The 19,316-nt window shown below is 46.3% G+C and overlaps 1 protein-coding gene across 1 annotated transcript in view; it reads right to left on the minus strand.

The window, feature by feature from the left end:
* Window positions 1–19,316, minus strand: part of SND1 (staphylococcal nuclease and tudor domain containing 1) — a 379,404-nt gene that overhangs the window by 128,041 nt on the left and 232,047 nt on the right. The window contains exon 15 of the mRNA XM_006202257.4: window positions 15,920–16,061. Within this exon, the coding sequence (XP_006202319.1) occupies window positions 15,920–16,061 (142 nt within the window). The remainder of the gene's footprint in view (window positions 1–15,919; window positions 16,062–19,316) is intronic.

Raw genomic sequence — 19,316 nt, forward strand, 5'->3', positions numbered from 1 at the left:
AGATTAAGATCCACCTCCTCTAAACTTGGCTCATTAAAGGCAATCTTCCTGCTAAGTATTGAACTTGAACTGCTTTGAAGCTTGATGCAAATAAAGGTCAAACTATTTTACCTCTTAAAGATTTAGGGGAAACAAACCTCCAAGAGGGCAGGAGGTGGAGATGTAGAATGAGTCCTGAGAACTCACCATTCAAAGGGATTCAACCAAGAACGGAGTTTCATCTGCTGGCCGGCTCCCCGTCTGATCATCCCTCCCCTTCCAATCTCTGCCTGTTTGCACTGTTCAGTGTAAAATGAGTCAGGAAAGTGAAGGTTCTCATAGCAACCGCTAACAATCCACAGCGTCGCACACAGGCAGCATCGGCAACTGCTAATTGGGCTGTTGCTAAAGGTGAACCCTTAATATACCTCATGTGTGAAGTGGGCGAATCAGCATTCTACCAGACTTTGAAACTTCTGTATTTCTCAGTTTGTGTTTAAATCCGTAGCTTTAAAAAGTGGGCACGTGAAGAAAAACAAGGCCGAGATAAGCCAATCCTTAGCACAAGGAGTCTGTAATCCTACCACGGAGAGAACCAGAAACCTGAGACAGCGGAGTCATGGAGAGGCCCAGGTCCTACATAAACACCTGGTGCACCCCACATAAGCCCCCAGAAGCTGGGAAGACAGTTCAACCCAGCTTCTCCACTTCTTTGGAGCCACCCAGAAACACACAGTCCACATCTCATTAGGGCCCTAATTGCTCTTCTGAGAACTGGATCGATTAGCATTAGCCCTTGGCTAGCTTACCTTTAAGCTCAGGGTACTTTAAAACTGAGCTCTGCCATCCAATTAGAGAGTGTTTATCTGATGAACCGAGGGAAGACACCAGTTGTCTTCTGAGCTGTCATCTCCTCCTCCTACAGATTACACTAACATCAAGGGGAAAATCCAATCAACCCAGTTTACTGAGTAAGGGAAGAGTCCGTAAAATCATGGCATTTCAGGGCTAAGAAGAAAGTCAGCTGTCATTTAACATAACCCAAGGCCACATAAGCTAGGACCACATCCTGGAGTTAACAATGGTTGGGTGGGGCCTATAAGCATACAGCCAGTGGGAAGTGAGGACAGGCACCTGTGTGAGCCTTGTTACAGGCCACGCAGTCAGCAGTGGGGTCTGGAGGAGAAACAAGGTCTTCCCATTTCTTGTCCAGTGAACTTTCTATGATCAACGTTCCTTTAAAAATTTTATAGATACCTTTCACTTATTGTACTCCCCTATAAAGTTAGGCTTCCTATTCCAACTCTTCTAAGCTGAATATTTCCTGCTGAACAAAAAGGTGACAATCTCTTGAAGTCCTCTATAGGATCATGGAAAGCAATGGGGACAAAATGCTCGTCTAAGTACAAAAGCTAATAACGGTGGGAACAAGATTGTGACAATTCTTGCTGTTATAAAATCAAGGTCATTCACCGGCGAATAAAAACACAGAGCCTAGTGAAGCAGAAAGAGACAGTCAATGAGGGTGAGCACAAATACCAACATGGTCTTCATTTCCATGAAAACTCGCCAAGACGTGATATGGGGAGTGGATGCAGAAAAGCAAACAGGATAATGAGAATGAGCAAAGTAGAAAGAAACAAGGGTCTCTCAAAATTCTGTGGCATGAATCGGGAGACAGGCAGTCAAGTCCTTGAATAGGAGCTGTTGTGCTTGTTAGACAGCTTGTTGGGAAGCACCAGCCTCGAGAGTCTTCCTCACCGGTGCCCTGCAGCTTCCAGCAGGTTAGAGTTCAGATAAATGGAGAGCTCCTCCAGAAACCACTGAGATTCTCAGAGCACCTTTAAAAAAAACAGAACCCAAACATGCTTGGACGTGTATATGAATGAGTCACTTTGCTTTAATCGGTTCCATGATTCACTGAAATCGGAAAGGAAGCAACATTAGAAAGCCTCTATCATTTCTCCGGGTAGCATGAAAGCTCAGATGGCAAACGTGCTGAAATGCTGGGATGGGCGCGTTCCCAGGGCTGCCAGGCAGGGCTGGAGACTCTCAAGGAAGCGCTGCTTCCAGGTTCCCAAACATCTAGGGCTGCCAGAGCCCCCAAAGTTACTATAATCCCATCTTATAAACCAAAAAGACCCACTGGGGCCTGGCACTTGACCTGGACTCTGAACAGTGCACTTAAAAGCAGAAGGTTCCCCTGAAAAGCGAGGAGGCTCAGAGGCCACAGCCCACCTTCCAAAGCCCGCCAGCGCCACGGGTGCTGTCAGGGAACGGGTATTTTTAAGTATATTCTGTATGAGATGGGAAACAATTATTTTATACTGTTTACAGATGTGAGAGGCAATTTGGCAAATGCCTTGATTCTAAAAATACACTGACAGGAAATGGGGCAATATGGTAACAATTCAATAAATGCTTAAGTGCTAGATATCCTGGGACACTGATTCATGATTACCACAACACTCTGAGAAATGGGCATTAGATGCAACAGTCCAGGGAACCTTAGCAGGCGTCTCCTCAGAGGAAACCCTTTCGCCAATCTCTAATATTAGCATTTCAACATCAGTTTTATGCATCATCTGTCAAAACGCTGCTATTCAAGATAGTCCATTTAACCCTTTCATCTCCAAATGAGACAGGAGAGTTCCTGGGAGATCAGCAAATATTGTGTCCCTCTGACCTGTTCTCTCTGAGCTCTACTTAAAGTATCACCAGGACTAGGCATGTTGCTTGGCCTTTTATTAGCAGAGCAGCTAAATAATTTATAAGGGTTGCATAGGGCCCATTAGAAGTGCCAGAGCAGTAATAACTGGCTTAGGACTTTGCTTACTCAGGGCTAAAGTTTAATTTGTCCATAAATGCCCCTGCTCATAAACCTGTCCCACAGGTCTACCTCCCCAATCACACGTTCTCGTCAAACTCTCATCCTAGATGTGTTCCTACTGGTGTCACCTGTGGAGCCCAGAAACAAATCCAAACTCCAAAACAACCACTAGAATCTCACACCCACATCGCTTCATTTCCTCAAGAGAGCCACTACCACTGCCCCCTGTAAAGCTTTGCTTCTGGCCATCCCAAAAGAAAGGCAGTATCTGGTTGATTCCCAGCCAACAAAAGAGCATAGGCAGATGCAATGGATGGAGGGAAGCCTGGAGAAACAGAAGAGGTAAGACCTTGGTAACAGTGCATTCAATGTCACAAGATATCACAGTAATATTATATTCAATGTCAAGTTGGCGCTGCATTCTAAATGACAGCACGTATGGTAAGATCAAGAAAATGTGCTCTGCCCTGTATTCAGCAAGAAAATTAACTTTCCTAAGCCTCAGCTTTCTCATCTATGAAATGGGGATTGTAATGATATCCACGTAACAGCTGTGGTAAGGATTAAATGAGGCAATTCACAGCACGTAATATTCATTAAGTAAAAGCTATTATTATTAGAGATTCAAACCTGGCATGAACCCTAGAGAAAACTTATCTGATCCCTTCACTTTATGAAAAAACTCCAAGGCCCAGAGAGGCTATCTGACTTGGGGGGAGTGGAGGGGGGGGCGTAGTTCTAAGCTTTAATCCAGTTCTCCAGACAAGACACCCAGTCTGGTGCTCTGTTTTCCATTTCAGGGCTGTGGAGGCTCTAACACTCACTCTCCATGGTAACAGTATTGTTATTTTGTTTTTAGAATTTCAAAATAAGGTGTTAGCCCAGAACCAGAGTGCATTCATTCATCCAAGAACCTTCTCAGGAAGGCTGCCTCTGGGTCAGGCCTATTCCCGACACTGGGACCAGGGTTCTGCAGTCACAAGACAAAGTCCCTGCCTTCAAGCATCTTATGTTCTGGTGATGCAGACAGTCAATTTTAAACATAAGCTACAAGATTTCAGATTGTGGCAAGTACAGAAAACAGGTGACACAAGAGAGTTGGCGGAGGTTGGAGTCGGGAGGGTACAAGTCTCTTAAAAGAGGTCATTCATGCCGGTTTCCCTGCAGTTTCATCTCGAGGGAGATGGCACTGGAACACGGGTTTCAGCATATGCATACATGAATATGCATGACTGTATGTGATAAGAAGAAATTATACAAAGTGGCATAAACCCCTAAACAGTTCACTCTTGGGCAATCATATCAGAAAGGAACATACCACCCATTAATGGCTTTATCAAAACAGACTTTTTCTGGTCTTCGGTCTTCCCTCCCTGGCTACTCTGGGGTGGACATGTGGGTTCAGGCAAAAGGATACCAGAGTAATGCCAGAAGGGGGTCACGTGGCCCTCGTTCAGGTGAAGTTCATGTCTCTAGCCTCTGGGGGTTGGCTTCTCAGCCCCTTGGCATCTGTGCTTTGTGCCATGAAATTCCTGCCCCAAGAACCAGTTCAGGGGATCAAAGAGCTTTTATTAATGTCTCAGTTCAGGCCGATGGAGGGAGGGAATGGTGGAGGCGGCAGGCCACTCACCCCTCCGCTCAGCCGCCCTCCTCCACAACGGGGCCATTGAGCAGGCGCCACAATCAGGGGCTGAGAAGAAAAGGCCGAAGGAAAGCACAGAGGGCCCCGCGCACAGACGCGGTCATTCATCACCAGGCAAGTGCCAATATCTGGGAACAGCCATCTCAATTTCTGCAAATCCTCCAACCTGCAACAGCTGCTAGTGACTCTGGTGGGCGGCCCTGCGGCTTGCGCGGGGTTCCAACACCCAGCCCTGGCCCGGAGCCAAGCCGACGGTCCTCGGGTTACAGACACGCTGGCTGCGGAGCGCGGCAACAATGGACTCACAGCTTATAAAGCAGCTTACAAAGGGCTCCCGTGTATTTCAGAAAGCACTTCAGATAGCTGGTGAGAGAAGCTATCTGCACAAACGCATTCGGGCAGTTTATTCCTAACCCACTTAATTCAAGGTTTCTGTCAGAAGCCAATGGCACAGGGTGGGAAGCTGCAGGGAATGGCAAGAGGGCCAGCCGGGCGGCACTGGGGTGATGCAGTCAGCCCTTCCCTCCAGAGTCCCAGCAGGTTGGGGAGTCCCGGCAGCAGTCAGCCCTTCATATGAATAACAGAAGGAATGAAGAAATGAAAGAGTCTGTGGGATTCCTTGGCTTGTTGTGAGCTGTCTCAACTGTTCCCATCGGCATCCTGATGGCGCATTTATAGATGACACTCTGAGTGCCATCTAGACGCCTGCCACCACGCAACCCAAAGGCACCTGTGTCTGACTGCACCTTCATTGTCTGACCGCACCTTCATCGTGGGGCCAGCCAACTCCTGCTCTGCTTACCACTCGCCAGTCTCCAGGGACCCGCCCATCTCTGTGTGATCTATCCTTGCCTTGTTAGGCACAGCTTAGTTCTGGACAACAGTTTTGCCAGCCAACAGGCAGAGATCAAAAGAAGCTAGAGACTAGGAAAAAAAAGAAAAAACAACAAAAAACCAACATTGAGGCTCAAAGGCCCGAGTTTGGAGTCTGGAGCTCACGGAAGCCACTGATAAACACAGAGCGCACCAAACAGAGATCATCCTCATGGAAGAAAAGAAATACAAAGGTGAGTAACAATTCTTTATCAATTGTGTTGTGCCCATCAACCCTTCAAACTTAAGTTCTTTGGACGAGTTGATTGGCAAGACAAAATTGATAAAAAAAAACCTGTTACTTACCCCTGTCCTTCTTACCCAGAATGCACATCTACTATTTCCAGTGTGACTGCCCTGGGTTTTTCGTGATGTGTTTTAAACGTCAGAATTCACCAAGAGGAAGGGTCCCTGTGACAAGACGTCAGAGAAACAAGATCTGATATCACAAAGAAAGAGCACAATGGCGTGAAGGCACAGCTACCTACCAGAGCTCTGCTTCCTGCCCCTGACGCGCTGCCGGCAACCAGCCAAGCCCCAGCTGAGGCAGAGCGGGGCATGCGCACGCCCAGGAAGGCTCCCCTCCCTGGCCCACCATCCTTGACTAGGCACTTCTGCCATGGTTCTTCGTATCCAGGTGCTGAAGTTTCCATCTGCCAGAGGAATAGTTCCCCGGAGAGGACTTAACTACTGGCATTTATTTAAGTATGTGCTGTACTGCACTGCAAGCTAAGGGTTTCTTGTCAAAAATAAGCTCCTTGAAGGCATATACGAGTTCCCCTTTCCCCCCGTGCAGCGCCAAGCACTAGCAGGTGCTAACGAATAACCTCTGAGTAACCAACTAGGGAAAAGAGGGATGCGAGCATGAATACAAGCAAGAACAAGTATCTGTTACCGTGTCTCCCCGCCCACCCGACTGTGGAGGAGAAATTCCCTCCTCTCTCATCAGAGCAGGCTGCCTCCCCGGAGCATCACGTGAAAGGGAAAGAGACCACTCCCCGCACTGTGCCTATTTTGATACGAAGGGTTGGTCTGTCATCAGCACATCCTAATCAGCAGCACTCACAGATAGGTCTAAACTCGGAAAGGAATTTAAAAATTCCCAATCAAACAATGAGAATCAAGAGTAAAAAAGAAATAGCAGTTTGTGGAAAAAGGGACTAAAATACATCAGGGCCCTAGAAGAGTTATTTCTGCATTCCCTGCACATACGACATCATTCATGAAGAAGGCAGTGGTACAAATATAGCATAAATGTCGTCTGCTCTAGCTTGTAATTTAAAATGCAAATGCTAATGAGCGAACTGGTATATCAGCGGAGTTAATAACCGCATGCCTAGCACAGGGGCTGCATCCAAAACACACACAGAGAAGAGACAGACACCATGTTCCAATTTAAAAATAAAAACACCCAAATTAACCCTAGAAAAATCACTAGCAGATGCACAAGCTCAGGAAAAGGAGGCACACCAGGGCAGGGAAATGGGAACTTCTCCACCCGCCACAGAGTAGTCCATTTAAATATCTTCCTACATATAGTGAAGGTAAGCATGGGGGTTACTGGGTTTATTCAGGACTGCTACTATAAAGCATGAGTATAACAAGAAAAAAACTACAGGGAATCCAAAAAGCTTAAACTGAAACTTTTGGAGAAAGTTTCTCCAAAGTCCATTTAGAAGCCTGTAAGGCAACTTTGCAGAGAGCGGTATCCCTGGAAATCGAAAGCCACTGAAGAGAGATGCAGATCTCATTTATGAGACCTCATGGGCAAAGAGTGGTTAAAAAAAAAAAAAAACTCCACAACTTACAAGGCCTGGATTAAGTGGGTAATCTAAGTAAGTGGGAAAAAGCTCTAATGACAAACAAACAAGACTGAGAGAATGCAGTTGTGTCTCAGGTGCCTTCCAAATATGAAAGGAACTTCTGCGGACTGTTCTTGCTCCTACAAGGTCTGTGCCTGGCAGCCCTACATCGGGATCTGGGACCGATCCCATGGCACTGAGACTGAGTGCAGCTCCGTGGGCTTTGTCGGAGCCCTTGTGCACGGGTTGTGAGGAAGCGTGTGACGTGGCCAGTGGTATCTAGCTACTTGAATGAAAACCCGTGGCGCCCCCTCAGGGGCAGCAGGAGAGTGTGCTTGGGCTGCCTGCCCACACCGGACACCACATGTGTTTTAACTCCCCTGTAGTGCCGTTCACTCCAGTTTTACACAGAGGGCCAGGATCAGGCGCTGCCAAATCCATCCCATTAGTTTGGGGAACCCTTGGGAAAACTTTCTGAAAGGAACCCAAGGTGAGCAAAGACCTGAGGCTTGGGGGCAGATACTTATCAGTGATGAAGACTTTTTTTTTTTTTAATCCAGTTATATCTCTGTTTGAAAGGGGGATGTGAAAGGTGGTACCCATAGCAACCAAGATTAAGTTGTTATAGGCACAGTATGCACTGCTCACCCCAGGGCTGCCCATTACCAGATTTCAAAGCACTTCCCTCTAATTTCAAATTACCACACCATTTACACTCCCTCTCCTGCATGCAGGTCCTGACATTTTCTGCTCTGAGGCCGGCCAAACAGACATGCCCGCAGGGCAGGGGAAGCACTGAGCAGCCCAATCCTGGATGCTGCTGCTTTTCACCATCGCTACTAAATGGCTGGTAGGAAATGCTAACAGGTTGACAAGATGGCACTGAAAAAATCCACACTGAAATGTGTTTTTCTGGGGACACAACAAGAATGGGATTAGAGCGGAGACATCTGGGCACATCCAGAGACAGGTGCTGTACTGGAAACATTCCAGCAGAGAGCAGCCATCAGAATTCTGTAAGCTTCCCATTCTTTCCCCTCATGCCCACCAGGTAGAAGGCAGACTAAGGAATGTTTAATACTCAGAAAGAACCTTAAAGCAGGAGCGGGGGAGAAGGAAAGGAAAAGGAACCCATGGGAAAACGCTCACAGGTCTGACCCTTTTGTACCCTTCTACTGGCTCTTGTCAGCTCTGCAGAGGACAGGCCTGATACCTACACAAGATACTGTCCCCTGGTCTCATCAACTCTGAAACACCGAAGAACACCGAAGCAGGAAGAGTAAAAGGCAATAGTAAGACGCCGAAGTCACGATTTAGGAGGTGAGGATTCTTTTCACTTACCTTTGACCTATCCATCCAGAGACAACCAATGGGCCTAACGAGAAACAGAAATCCACATCTCTCTTTTCTCGGCACAGGAAATCCAACTGAGATGGTGAGGGCTCAACATCCCGATTAGGAGGCTGCACCACCCTCAGACCAACTCCACGGGAAGTGGTGCCACCGCGAGGGCTCTCTCTGCCTCAGCTGCGGACAGACTGGCTCAGAACTGCCATGTGGGTCTTGCTGTTTCCCTCACTTCTACGTCCCAGCATCACATCAAGATCAACAGGCCAGTCTGATGGAAATGATTCACTAGGAAGCAGGAGAGCCAGAATTCGTCTTTAAGGGGTCTAGCTCCAAGGTCTGTGGCTGCCATTAAACCACGGCAAACGAACTTATTTTTACTGATCTCTTTATTTCTCTGTTTCAACCCCCCCCCAAATTGAAATGACTATTCAAAAAAATGGAATCCCTGCCTCTTTTACCCTGAGACACTCCACTGGGTCCTGGAAGTCTCCTTTGATGCCTTCTACTCGTCCTCAGGTACTGGGCCTTCTTAGGTCTCTGATCATCCTAGTCACTCACTTCTGATTCTTCTACAGTCGGCTGATGTCCTTCCTAAAAGAGTGGTCCTTGGATGGACTATCATACTCCAGGCCTGCACTGAGCAGGGATGAGCCAGCACTTGGCTCCACCACTCTCTGGATCCTGTACTTTTGGGTTAGAACAATAATTTTTCTAAAATCTGAGCTGTTTCTCCTACCCGTTACCCTTTTTCAGATACTATTTTTCTTCATGTCTATACATTCTGTACTTTGGTAGATACAACTACTTTGCTTGAAGGCTGGAACTACGTCTTATGCATTTTAATATTCCTAGCAAAGTGCCCAGTGGATATAAAAAAAATTATGAAATGGCCATGCGATTGAACGACCCACAAGTACGATGAGGCTCATTCTGGGGATGATTCATGATCTAAAGATGGAAGATAATCAGGCTGTAAGTGTAGGCTTGCACTTTCATCCTCATGACCAGTGGGTGATGGTCTGCCTGCAGGGATGGGGAGCGGAGGGCAGAGCACTGAGAGGCCGCAGGCAGGAGAGCTGAGACAGGAGTTTACGTGCCCAGACAAAAGCAGAGGGAAAAACGATAGATGAGTAGATCCATTTCTTTTAGGCAACTCTTCCTGAGAACTGAGGACACAGGCAAAGTTGTTCTGCCTAGACGAATCACACCCAGCTTGCAAAAGAAAACGGTCCATATCTTCTTGGATGCTCCTGTGTCGTCTCCTTTGGGAAGTCTCTTCCATTCCTCAATTGTTGTCTCCTCTGCGTGCTCATCCTATGTTGCCTACACTTTTCATAACTCCATTTTGTTTCTCCCTGTTGAAGTTTTCCATGTGGCTGTTTCAACTACTACACTAAAAGATATCCAAGACAGCAGAAATTATCTGATTCGTTTAGGCACCATCCACATCCTGTCAAAGATGACCATTCTTTTAGCAGCCTTGTGAAAATCTTGGCCTCATTAAAAGAGACTCCCCCAAATCTGTTTATTGTGCTAATACTTTCCTACGAGTGACCCTTCAGGACCTTCTGACATGAACTCAAATAATTCATAATGATATCTCTGGAAGCGAAGAAGTAGGGCAGCCCCAGACAAGTCTCATGTCAAGCTACCCATTTCCAGGAACTGGACCCAAGTGAAAGCAAGTAGGCGGCGGAGACAGACTCAAATGGAGAAGTCCCAAGAGAAAGAATACCCCACTTTACACATAACCATTAAGTTGCAATCCAATTAAAGTATCTGAAAAGAATTCGTAAGTATCAGCAGACCCTGTAATTGCTTAATTAAGGATAGAAGCCCAGCAAACACAACTATAATAACAGCCTGATTCATTAGCACCTCTGTGATAGCAGAATGGGATTTCTCACTCATACATACATTGGCCTTAATTGTGTAATTTGGTTAGGAACTGGTAATCAATGGGGATCCACCATTCCGGGGATATTCCTGTTCACCTTCCCTGTCCTCTCTCATTAAAGTTTTGCCTCTACTGAAACAGGCAGTTGATATTCCCATTAGGATTGGCTGGAGAAGGGATATTACAGAGAAAGAAGGAAATGAGGTACTTTCTTCAAAGGCATTCAGGGTAGGAGGACAGACACATGGCCAAACCTTCAGTTCATCATGCACCTACCGAACACCATTTATCAAATTCCAGACATCCAGAAGCCTTCCTCATTGCCTCTCTTGTCATGAGGCAGCTCTAAAAGGGGACTTATAATCAAAGAGAAAAAAAAAATGCCAAAGGGAAGTCTCATTTTCTAGTCTTGTTTCTTGTGACTAGGGAACTGGTTCATTACAAGTCACCTGCTGGGATCCACATGGGAACCCCCTGTCAGGTGCTGCCACCTCCTAGGTCATTTGTACTTTTGAGTTCCACCCCTGGTGACCGACCTTCTACTCCCCACCACCCCAAACCCAAACCTGTCTTGGTCCACAACTCCTCCCACATACCACTGTCCTACACCCAGTCACCTGGAAATATAAAAAGGGTTAGGGGGATGTCAGTGAATTAGAAGCCTCCAAATATCTGATACGAGACTCTTTAGATACGAGACCGAAACTTCAAATGATTATTCTCTTCTCATTCAGGCACTTGGTTTCCAGGCACTAACTGGACCCCTGCTATGCATGGCCAATAGGACAACTTCCTGAATTGTGCCCTCAGCATGACCCAGATACCCCAGAGCTAAGAAAGTAATGCAAAATAAGGAAATGTAATATCAAGGTCATAGCACAGGACACACACTCCGTGTCCACTGGTGCTTTTAAATAAAAATGTGAAGAATGGGCCAAGTGATTTGCAAATTCGTGCCTCAGTATCTCTTTAGACAGGATACTAAGTAAAAGGTGACACCCAGCACAAGTGAAAATAAACCAAAAATAAAGATTGAAGGTAAACCGCTGCTGTTTTAAGAGAAGGAAATGTATGGAGCTCGTTAAATGCTAGACGAGGGAAAAGGATGCTTTTGAACAAATGTAGGCTGCCCGGGGAATCCTGGCTTCCCTGTTAACTCTGGACAAGAACTGACTGTGACTGCCCCAAGACTGAAATAAGGATGCACAGGAGGCGGCCACAGCAGCAGGCTGAGGGACCTTGAACAGTCTCAGTCTGATGCTCTAAGGTCACCTGCTCACCAGCCAAACCTAAGCCAGGTGCTCAAAGGACTAAAGGGCAAGAGCTTTCAGGAGGCGCTGACCTGTTAGCTACAGCTGACTCTGCCCAGCCCCACCTGCTATCCCATCTGACCGAGCAATCATTCCACATACAGGGGTGCAGGAACCGTGACAGAGAAGCCAGCTGGCTTGGGCCAAATGCCACTCCCTATCAAGCTGTGGGGCCGTCTGCCCAAAAAAGGCCACATAAAAATGGAAACTGTCCACCCCACCTTGAAGTCCAGAGGGCTCCCCAAAAGGCTGGGATTAATGGGACCAGCACATATGGGACAGCAGAACAGTGATCGCGACTTTCCCCTTGAGAACCACAACGTCAGCCCCGCTCCTGGCTGCCGGGAGACGTCGCTGCCAGCAGATGCCACTTGTACAGGATGAAGACTGCGGTCACAGAGAGCTGCCAAGCTGTGCACCAGGACCACCGCCCAGGCCAGCATCATGTCGCTCTACACTCGTGTTCAGCTTTGTGTTGGTCTCAGGTGACCAAGGGGCCCTCCTCTCTCTAGGCTACCCCCTCCACCTGTGTGCGCCGTTTCATTCATCCATCTCCTCTAGGTCACCGCCCTCTCAGTCATTTATGTGCGTCCTTCCTGAGTTCCTGCTCCTCACAATTCAGACCAGAGCTTCTCACTTTCCCCTTGATTATCTTCTCACTTCATCTCTTTTATATCCTCATTTGCCAAGATGATTTTGTTGAGTTTTACATTCTATAATTGGCACTAAGAAAACAAGAGGTCTACTGAATAGCTTTCCCAACTGTCCATGCCACGTTCAGCTCCAGTTCTGAGTGAGAATCACAGTTATCAAAGGACACAAGCTGCTGACATCCTTAGAATGTTACCTTGACCCTTCAGCTTTCACTTTTCTGGACTTCTTTTTCTGTTCTGTTAGATTTTTGTGAAGAGCAGGCTATTTTTAATTCTATTCCTTATTGCCCACGTTTACTCCCCAGTCGCCTGTAATCTGCTGTTAGCTGAATCAACGCTGATAAAACTGCACTGACAACAGTCATCTGTGACTTACTAATTCCTAAGTAGTATGGAATCACTGCATAGTTGTTACCTACCTGATCTGTTAAGGTAAAACCTGTCCCTGGCTGACTCCTGGGAATTCCTCCCTCCCTCGGCTTCCAGAAGAGTGTTCTCTCAGGATTCTCCAACGAATCCTCTGACCACCGATGATCTTCCTAGAATCTGTTCTCAGCGTTGCTCTTGCAGGTGGAGGTCAAAATCTGCCCAATAACTCAAGCCTTGGACCTGTTTATTTTCTCTCCTATACTCAATGTCACCCCCAACTCCTGACCAGAAAAACCCAACCACTCCCTGAATTTGGAAGTCTTCCTCCTAACTACCCTTTCAGTCTCTGCTTCTCTAGCCTCCAGCCTCGTTTGTTACAATTTCGACCAAAACATTCTTAACACAAGTGTGAGCATGTCACGCTCCTAACACTGAGAGGGACTCTGAAGGTCCACAGTACATCCCACACAAGACTAGCTTCCATCTATGTTTCCAGCCTCACCCCACTCCTCACTCTTTACACTCCACCAGCACCAAAGGGTTCATGGTTCCCTGGACACATCAGAATATAATCATACGTCTCCATCTTTGTACCTGCTGGTACCCCTACCTAGAATATTCCTCTCCTCCTCCCACCCCTCCCATCCTGTCCCTACAACACTGCTAACTCTTATTTGTCCTTTAGAGCACAGCTTAGGTGTCAGCAACTAGGGCACACAATCACTGATTCTCCAGCTAAATAACCCCAAGCATCCACTCCCACCTCTGCTACTTCTGAGCATTTAAAATCATTCTGTTATCTCACCTAGTGCCCAACACTACAGTTTGTTTACATGTCTGTCTTCCCTCCAGAGCTTACTGAGACCAAGGACCATGTCTTACCAGGATGCAGGGTTCCTTGCTCCAAACACAAAGGGAAAAGCCAGTGGCTTTTCTTTTAGTGAGCTTTTTGCTTAGTCAGGAGGAGGCGAGGACAGCTCCTTCTCTTGACTTATTTGAATTAATGGGTAGGTCAGAGTCTCCATGGTAGAGCCAGGGCTACGTGCACACACACGCCGCCCAGCTGCGCCACTCCACACAGTCAGGGAAAGCTCTGGTTATGAATTCATTAAGTCTTTGTGAGAAGAACAGGAAGGAAACATTCATCGATGATCAGCTTTATGGCACGCTTGTTCTGAACCTTTACACATCTCATTAAACCCTCACAAAACTCCTGAGAGGCAAGAAACTCTCTCCAGTTAACTGATGTGTAAACTAAGGCTTGAAGAGAATAAAAAACCTCCCTCAAGTCCCCTGCTTGTACATAGCAGAGCCATGATTCAAGCTGAGGTTTGCTTTCTCTTACAACACCCTGTATCCCTGACAGGTTTCTAAAGAAACCAGAAGATGCGTCAAACAACTGCATGGAGTACGGCAGGAGAAAAATGTAAAAGCTTGTATTTTTAACAAGTATTTGTTTCTGTAATCTGTCTTTCACGATGTACGTTAACTCAGACAACACCTTCTGAATTGCTAAGCTTCGAATAAGGCCAAGTGCACGGAGGAACCGGCTGCTGCAGAGTCGAGTGATCAGGCTTCTTGTGTACAACCAGCAAGGTACGACCAGAAGAAAGACTCCAGCCAAGACAAGTCTAAGCTCTGAGCCGGCTCCATTCAGGTCGTTTTGAGTTTAGAAGCCAGAATGTCAATGTTTTCTTTTCCCCTATAGATCTGTGGCCAAGTTTCCCAGAAAGAATAATACTGTTTATCTCTCACACCTCTGGGATAAAGCTCTATGCTGCCAGAAGGATGCTTGTGTTTTGCAGGCAGAGAGCAAAGAACGAGCTGAATATATACCTCAAAGCCTGTGAACAAAAAAACGCACTGCTGAGAAACTCCTCCGCTACGGGTATCTTAAGGTCTCTTGCACACACGTTGCCCCTCCGCTTACAACGCACATTAGCAGGAATGGAAGCACAGCCCTCCAGTGAGGTGTGGATTTGTTGCGGCCTTTCTTCTCGAGAGCTGCCCCTGAGCTGCCTGTCAATCAGCCCCTTCAGAGGGCCAGCCGCTGAGTAGCGATCATCAACTTCTTAAGAGCGAGCAGCAGCCTCAAGGAGGAGGAAGGCCGAGCAGCAACCGTGGGCCTCACAGCCACGTGCTCAGTGATTAATTTCATGTAATAATCCACTGAGCTGGGGCCTGAGGGAGACCTTTGTGGAGAAGAAAGTATCCGTGCCTTCAAGGAGAGGGAGGCTGAGGCAATCCAGCAGGGGATGGCAAGCATGACCCCGGTTCTCTTCCCCTGATGGCAAGTTCTACTCAAGAGTTTGATGGAAGAAGTGCTGAGGCGACAGGACAGCTTCAGAGAAAGCGACGTGCATCGGGCAAACACAATGGAATGTGTCTTGGGGTGGGTGCACGGTGTGGAAGTAAAATGACCCTCGCCCTCCAAGACCATAGCCTCTGCAAAGTACTGGCTGGAAACAAGTAAGTTTTTCGCTGCTGGCAGAGAAGAAATGAATGCTCCTGAATGCATACATGTAAATCAGCCCCTTCAGAGCGCAGAGAGGTGTTCGTGCGTAGTCTTGCTGGCCTGTGAAATGTTAAGCGACTAGAAAAGATAGGATAAGGAAGATGGACAGTCAGCCAGCAAAGAAAGGAGGAAGGCTCACCCTGGCATGTCAGCCTTAGTGCCAGATGGAAATAATGGGGACGGAGGGGCCCGTGAAGGTCATGTCATGTGTGGGTCTCCATAAAGGATCTGGATCCTAGTGATTTGCAAAGCATGAAAGAGACGAACGGCACTGCCTGGGGAGCTACAAGGACAGGGGGTCTCAGCCCCCATGGCCCTGCTCATGTGTAACACCACAGGGCAGTCTACCCCAGATGCGACACACCAACCAGGGGAATCCCATCAGTAACGTTTTCCCACGTGTGGAATTCCCTTCACCGGGGCTGTGGGAGGGTGGGTGCTGTCTCCTAAGCTGTCCTACACTCCTGCGGCCTGTGGTTGGTGGAAATGAGCAGCAGCAAAGGACCAGCACCAGGTCTGCAGGAACAGACAGATCAAATCTAGGAACTCTGCGTTTATATCCCAATTCAGAGACTGAAGCACCCACGTGGGCTCCAGGTCCTGTCGGCAACAGGGGGGAAGGAGTGCACATGACCTCCGCTGATGACTTCTGAGCTACAGGAAGAATTTTCGGAACAATGCATAACACACAGGACTTACCTGCAAGCAAGAAGGTGATAAGGCAAGTTTCCTTTGGCAAATACAGCTTGAGACGAGACCCGCTGAACACGTACTCCACCACCGCTTCAGAACGGCCTGCCCGCTGGAGGAAGGGCAGGAACTGCTTTGCTTTTTGGGTATCCTGGGGGCGAGAAGAAGAATGGTCAGAAAAGTAACTGCAATCTAGGCAAATGTTTCTTTCTCTCCGGTCTAGGGCAAAAAGTCTGGCCGACCACAGAAAGCCAGGCAAATAACCCTAGAAAATCAGACACTGCTAAAACCAGGACGGACTTTCATAGGAGAAATGTAGTTAATCAAAAGCTTCCAGAACATTGACTCTCTGCTTCCCTCTGTTCAGTGACGAAGCACTCAGTGGATGTAAAAGTTAAGAAGGTGCCCTGAAATGAGAGTTTCACCTTTCTTCTGGGACAGGACAGAAGAGCTCTTATTCCTTCTACATAAAATTGAGGGGAGAAAACCAATACTCACTTTCTGTGGAGGTTAAACTGAAACCTTAATTAAAAAAAAAAAAAGTGACTCCCAGACTCCGTGATATAGCCCTTTCCCAGGAAACTCAAAGCAGTTCACCTTGACTCTTTCACAGATCATGTAGATTAAGTATTTCCTAATGAAGGGAAAAGCGCAGCCTTCCCTGGGCACCAATACCGTGAAGTCCTGCTCTGTGCGCTTTTCAGGAAAGTCAGGACCCAGGGCACACCTCTCCTGTTCCCGGCCTGGGATATCTGTAACAGCAGGATGTCATCATCCATGGGGACCAATAAATACCACAGCGTGTCAGAGTGAGTAATTACAGACACAGTAAAAACACATGAAGTGGCATAGCGCTTTAAAAAATTTTTTTTCACACATTAACACAAAGTGCATGCATTCTACTCTCAAGGGTACCAAATCACAAACCTTTCCAGCCTCAGAGCTCTCAGCTTCAGAGGAGCTCAGAGCCTTCAAATCCTTTCAGTCTCTCAAGCTAATTAAACAGATGATAAGGTAAGCAAGCATTGAAATATCACATGGCATGTGCTGAGGGAATAGTCACTGGAGGTCAGAATTCCGCAGCTTTGCAGAGCAGCCAGCAGACCTGCCAGCTCCCTCTGAGGACAGCGAACTCTCTGCACAGTCCCGACTCCTACGACCCAAGCAGTCAGCACTCACCAAGCTCTTCCTTTCTAACTCTGCTCCTAGCAACAGAGCTATTGTATCTAAATTAATGCACATTAGATAATGAAAGTTTAACAAGCCATCGAGTATTTGAGAGTCTTCACAGCAGCCAAAGGGGCTCCTCTCATTCAGAAGCAGTGAGGTAGGCTGGGATGAAAACAATATTTATAGTAATGAGATTCATCCTTCCCTTCAAAGAGATTCTCAGAGAAAAGGAGACAGTCATCCATTCTCAGTATCTCTAAGGGTGCACTGGTAAAAAGTAAGGCTAACAATGAGCTTTAGGGGGACAGAAACTCCCCCGGTGAACACTTAAGCAATACACATTCTACTAGACACATACAGTGGGGAAATGCCTTCCCGGCAGTTGGCTGCAGTCCAGGAGAGTCAAGCAAGACAAATGCTCCATGGGAAGGAAAGCACTACCTGATTAAAATCCTTTTGCCATACCAGTCTAAATCTGGGACATTATTCATGAGCTGAGCCAATAAGTCAACCACAATTATCAAATTGATTATCGCAAATCATGAGGCAACTTAACGTCTCCGAAGAGAAGACCTTTTCCCTCAAGACTGCACTAATCTCTATTTTTCAGAAACAGACGTTTGCTCATCACTGTCTCCTGGATGTATTTATCCGAGAAAAAGATGCTTACAGGAATACAGTGGCACACATGCAGCCAGCCCCTAGGGTTAACACTAAAAAGGGAAGTTGTAGCAGACTCTCCTATTTTGCTAACCGATTACCTATCTTACCAAGAGAGATACTTAGGCTGAGGATCAAGGAGAAATTAAGGGACATTACTGTCAGCCATGCAACAAAAACATACAAACAAAAAGACCCCAATAGATGTTCCTGATTCCTCCTAAGTCTCAACCTACAACTTGGTCCTATCACACAAAGAAAATATGGCAAGATGGTAGAGGATGTAACATGTCATCAGTTATGACAAAGATTAGAAGTGAAAGCCAAAGGTGACAATCAAAGTCATGAAAGCAAATTTCAAAAGCCTACCAGAACTGGCCATGTTTATTTCTAGAGGCAAAATTGCAAGACAAGATATGGAGAAGAGGATATGCCTATGGATCACCCGTTAAGGGAAGAGATGGAAATCTTGCCCAAGTTGGTAGATTTGGGGGAATAACAAATTCTTACAAAGCCAATTAATTAATTACATTGAATGTAACCCCCAAAAGATGTCAGCTCTTTCAAATTTCAGTCACAGGCAGACAATGGTGTCTGTCTTTCCTTGTCATCTCAAGCTCTTCCTTTGCTTGCCAAGTTCCTTTTCAACACAAAAACTCTTGAAACCTTTAATATTTGTTTCAGTCATTGGCTCAAATGAAAAGACTGGTAAGGCAGATTGACAAGTTCCTGCAGGTGGTGGAGCCATAAATCATTCTCTGCTAATTCAGGTATGGAAATTTTTTTTTATTGTAGGAATTTTGATTATTCTACTATAAAATGGACTAAATGTTATGGTTAAATGATTTGCTTTCCCAAGATACAGCAATGTGCTAGACTAACACCCATTTCTAAGGTTACAGCAATAGGTATATAAAAGAAAACATGATTATGAGAAACAGTATAGTAGAGGCCGGCTAAGGCCCTACTGAGGAGTTTAAGATGCCAGGTGGATCTTAAGGGTAGCCAAGTGATAAAGTATAAAGGATGTTATTAACATGACATTTTAAATTCTCCTCCAATAACCCTGAAGCAGGATCTTCTTCTAAGATTTAGTGAAATTAAAGATTTCCTTGGAACTCCAAACATATTTTTAAATAAAGATTAATGGTCTCAAATTTAAAGAGATAACAACATTGAGACTTATGACATAGGACGCTCATTTCAAGGTAAGACTATCAAATATCAAATATTTCTGCTCAGAAGTCTAGTTGTGGCTGATTTACATAAGGTCTGAGAATCTATTTGCCATAGTTATCTGGCACTACACAGGCCCAAGGCTTTGAGAATCCACGCAGATAAATTAGCTATAGTTTTCTGGACCAATATTCCTCTCCACTGGTGTAAATAATCAAGAAGCAACTGTACTTCTGAGCAGATAAGTCTTTTTTGTTGTACTGGTAGTTTTCACATTACCTGTGCTACAAAACAAACCAAACATAAGTATTTTTCGGCTCTCCTAGAAAAGCTAATTTAAGGTTGCATTAGCTACATTTAACCTGCTATTGTGGATGGCATCTCTTTAAGGAATGTTTCT

The sequence above is a fragment of the Vicugna pacos genome, chromosome 7, assembly GCF_048564905.1.
Source record: "Vicugna pacos chromosome 7, VicPac4, whole genome shotgun sequence".
Taxonomy (NCBI): Eukaryota; Metazoa; Chordata; class Mammalia; order Artiodactyla; family Camelidae; genus Vicugna; species Vicugna pacos.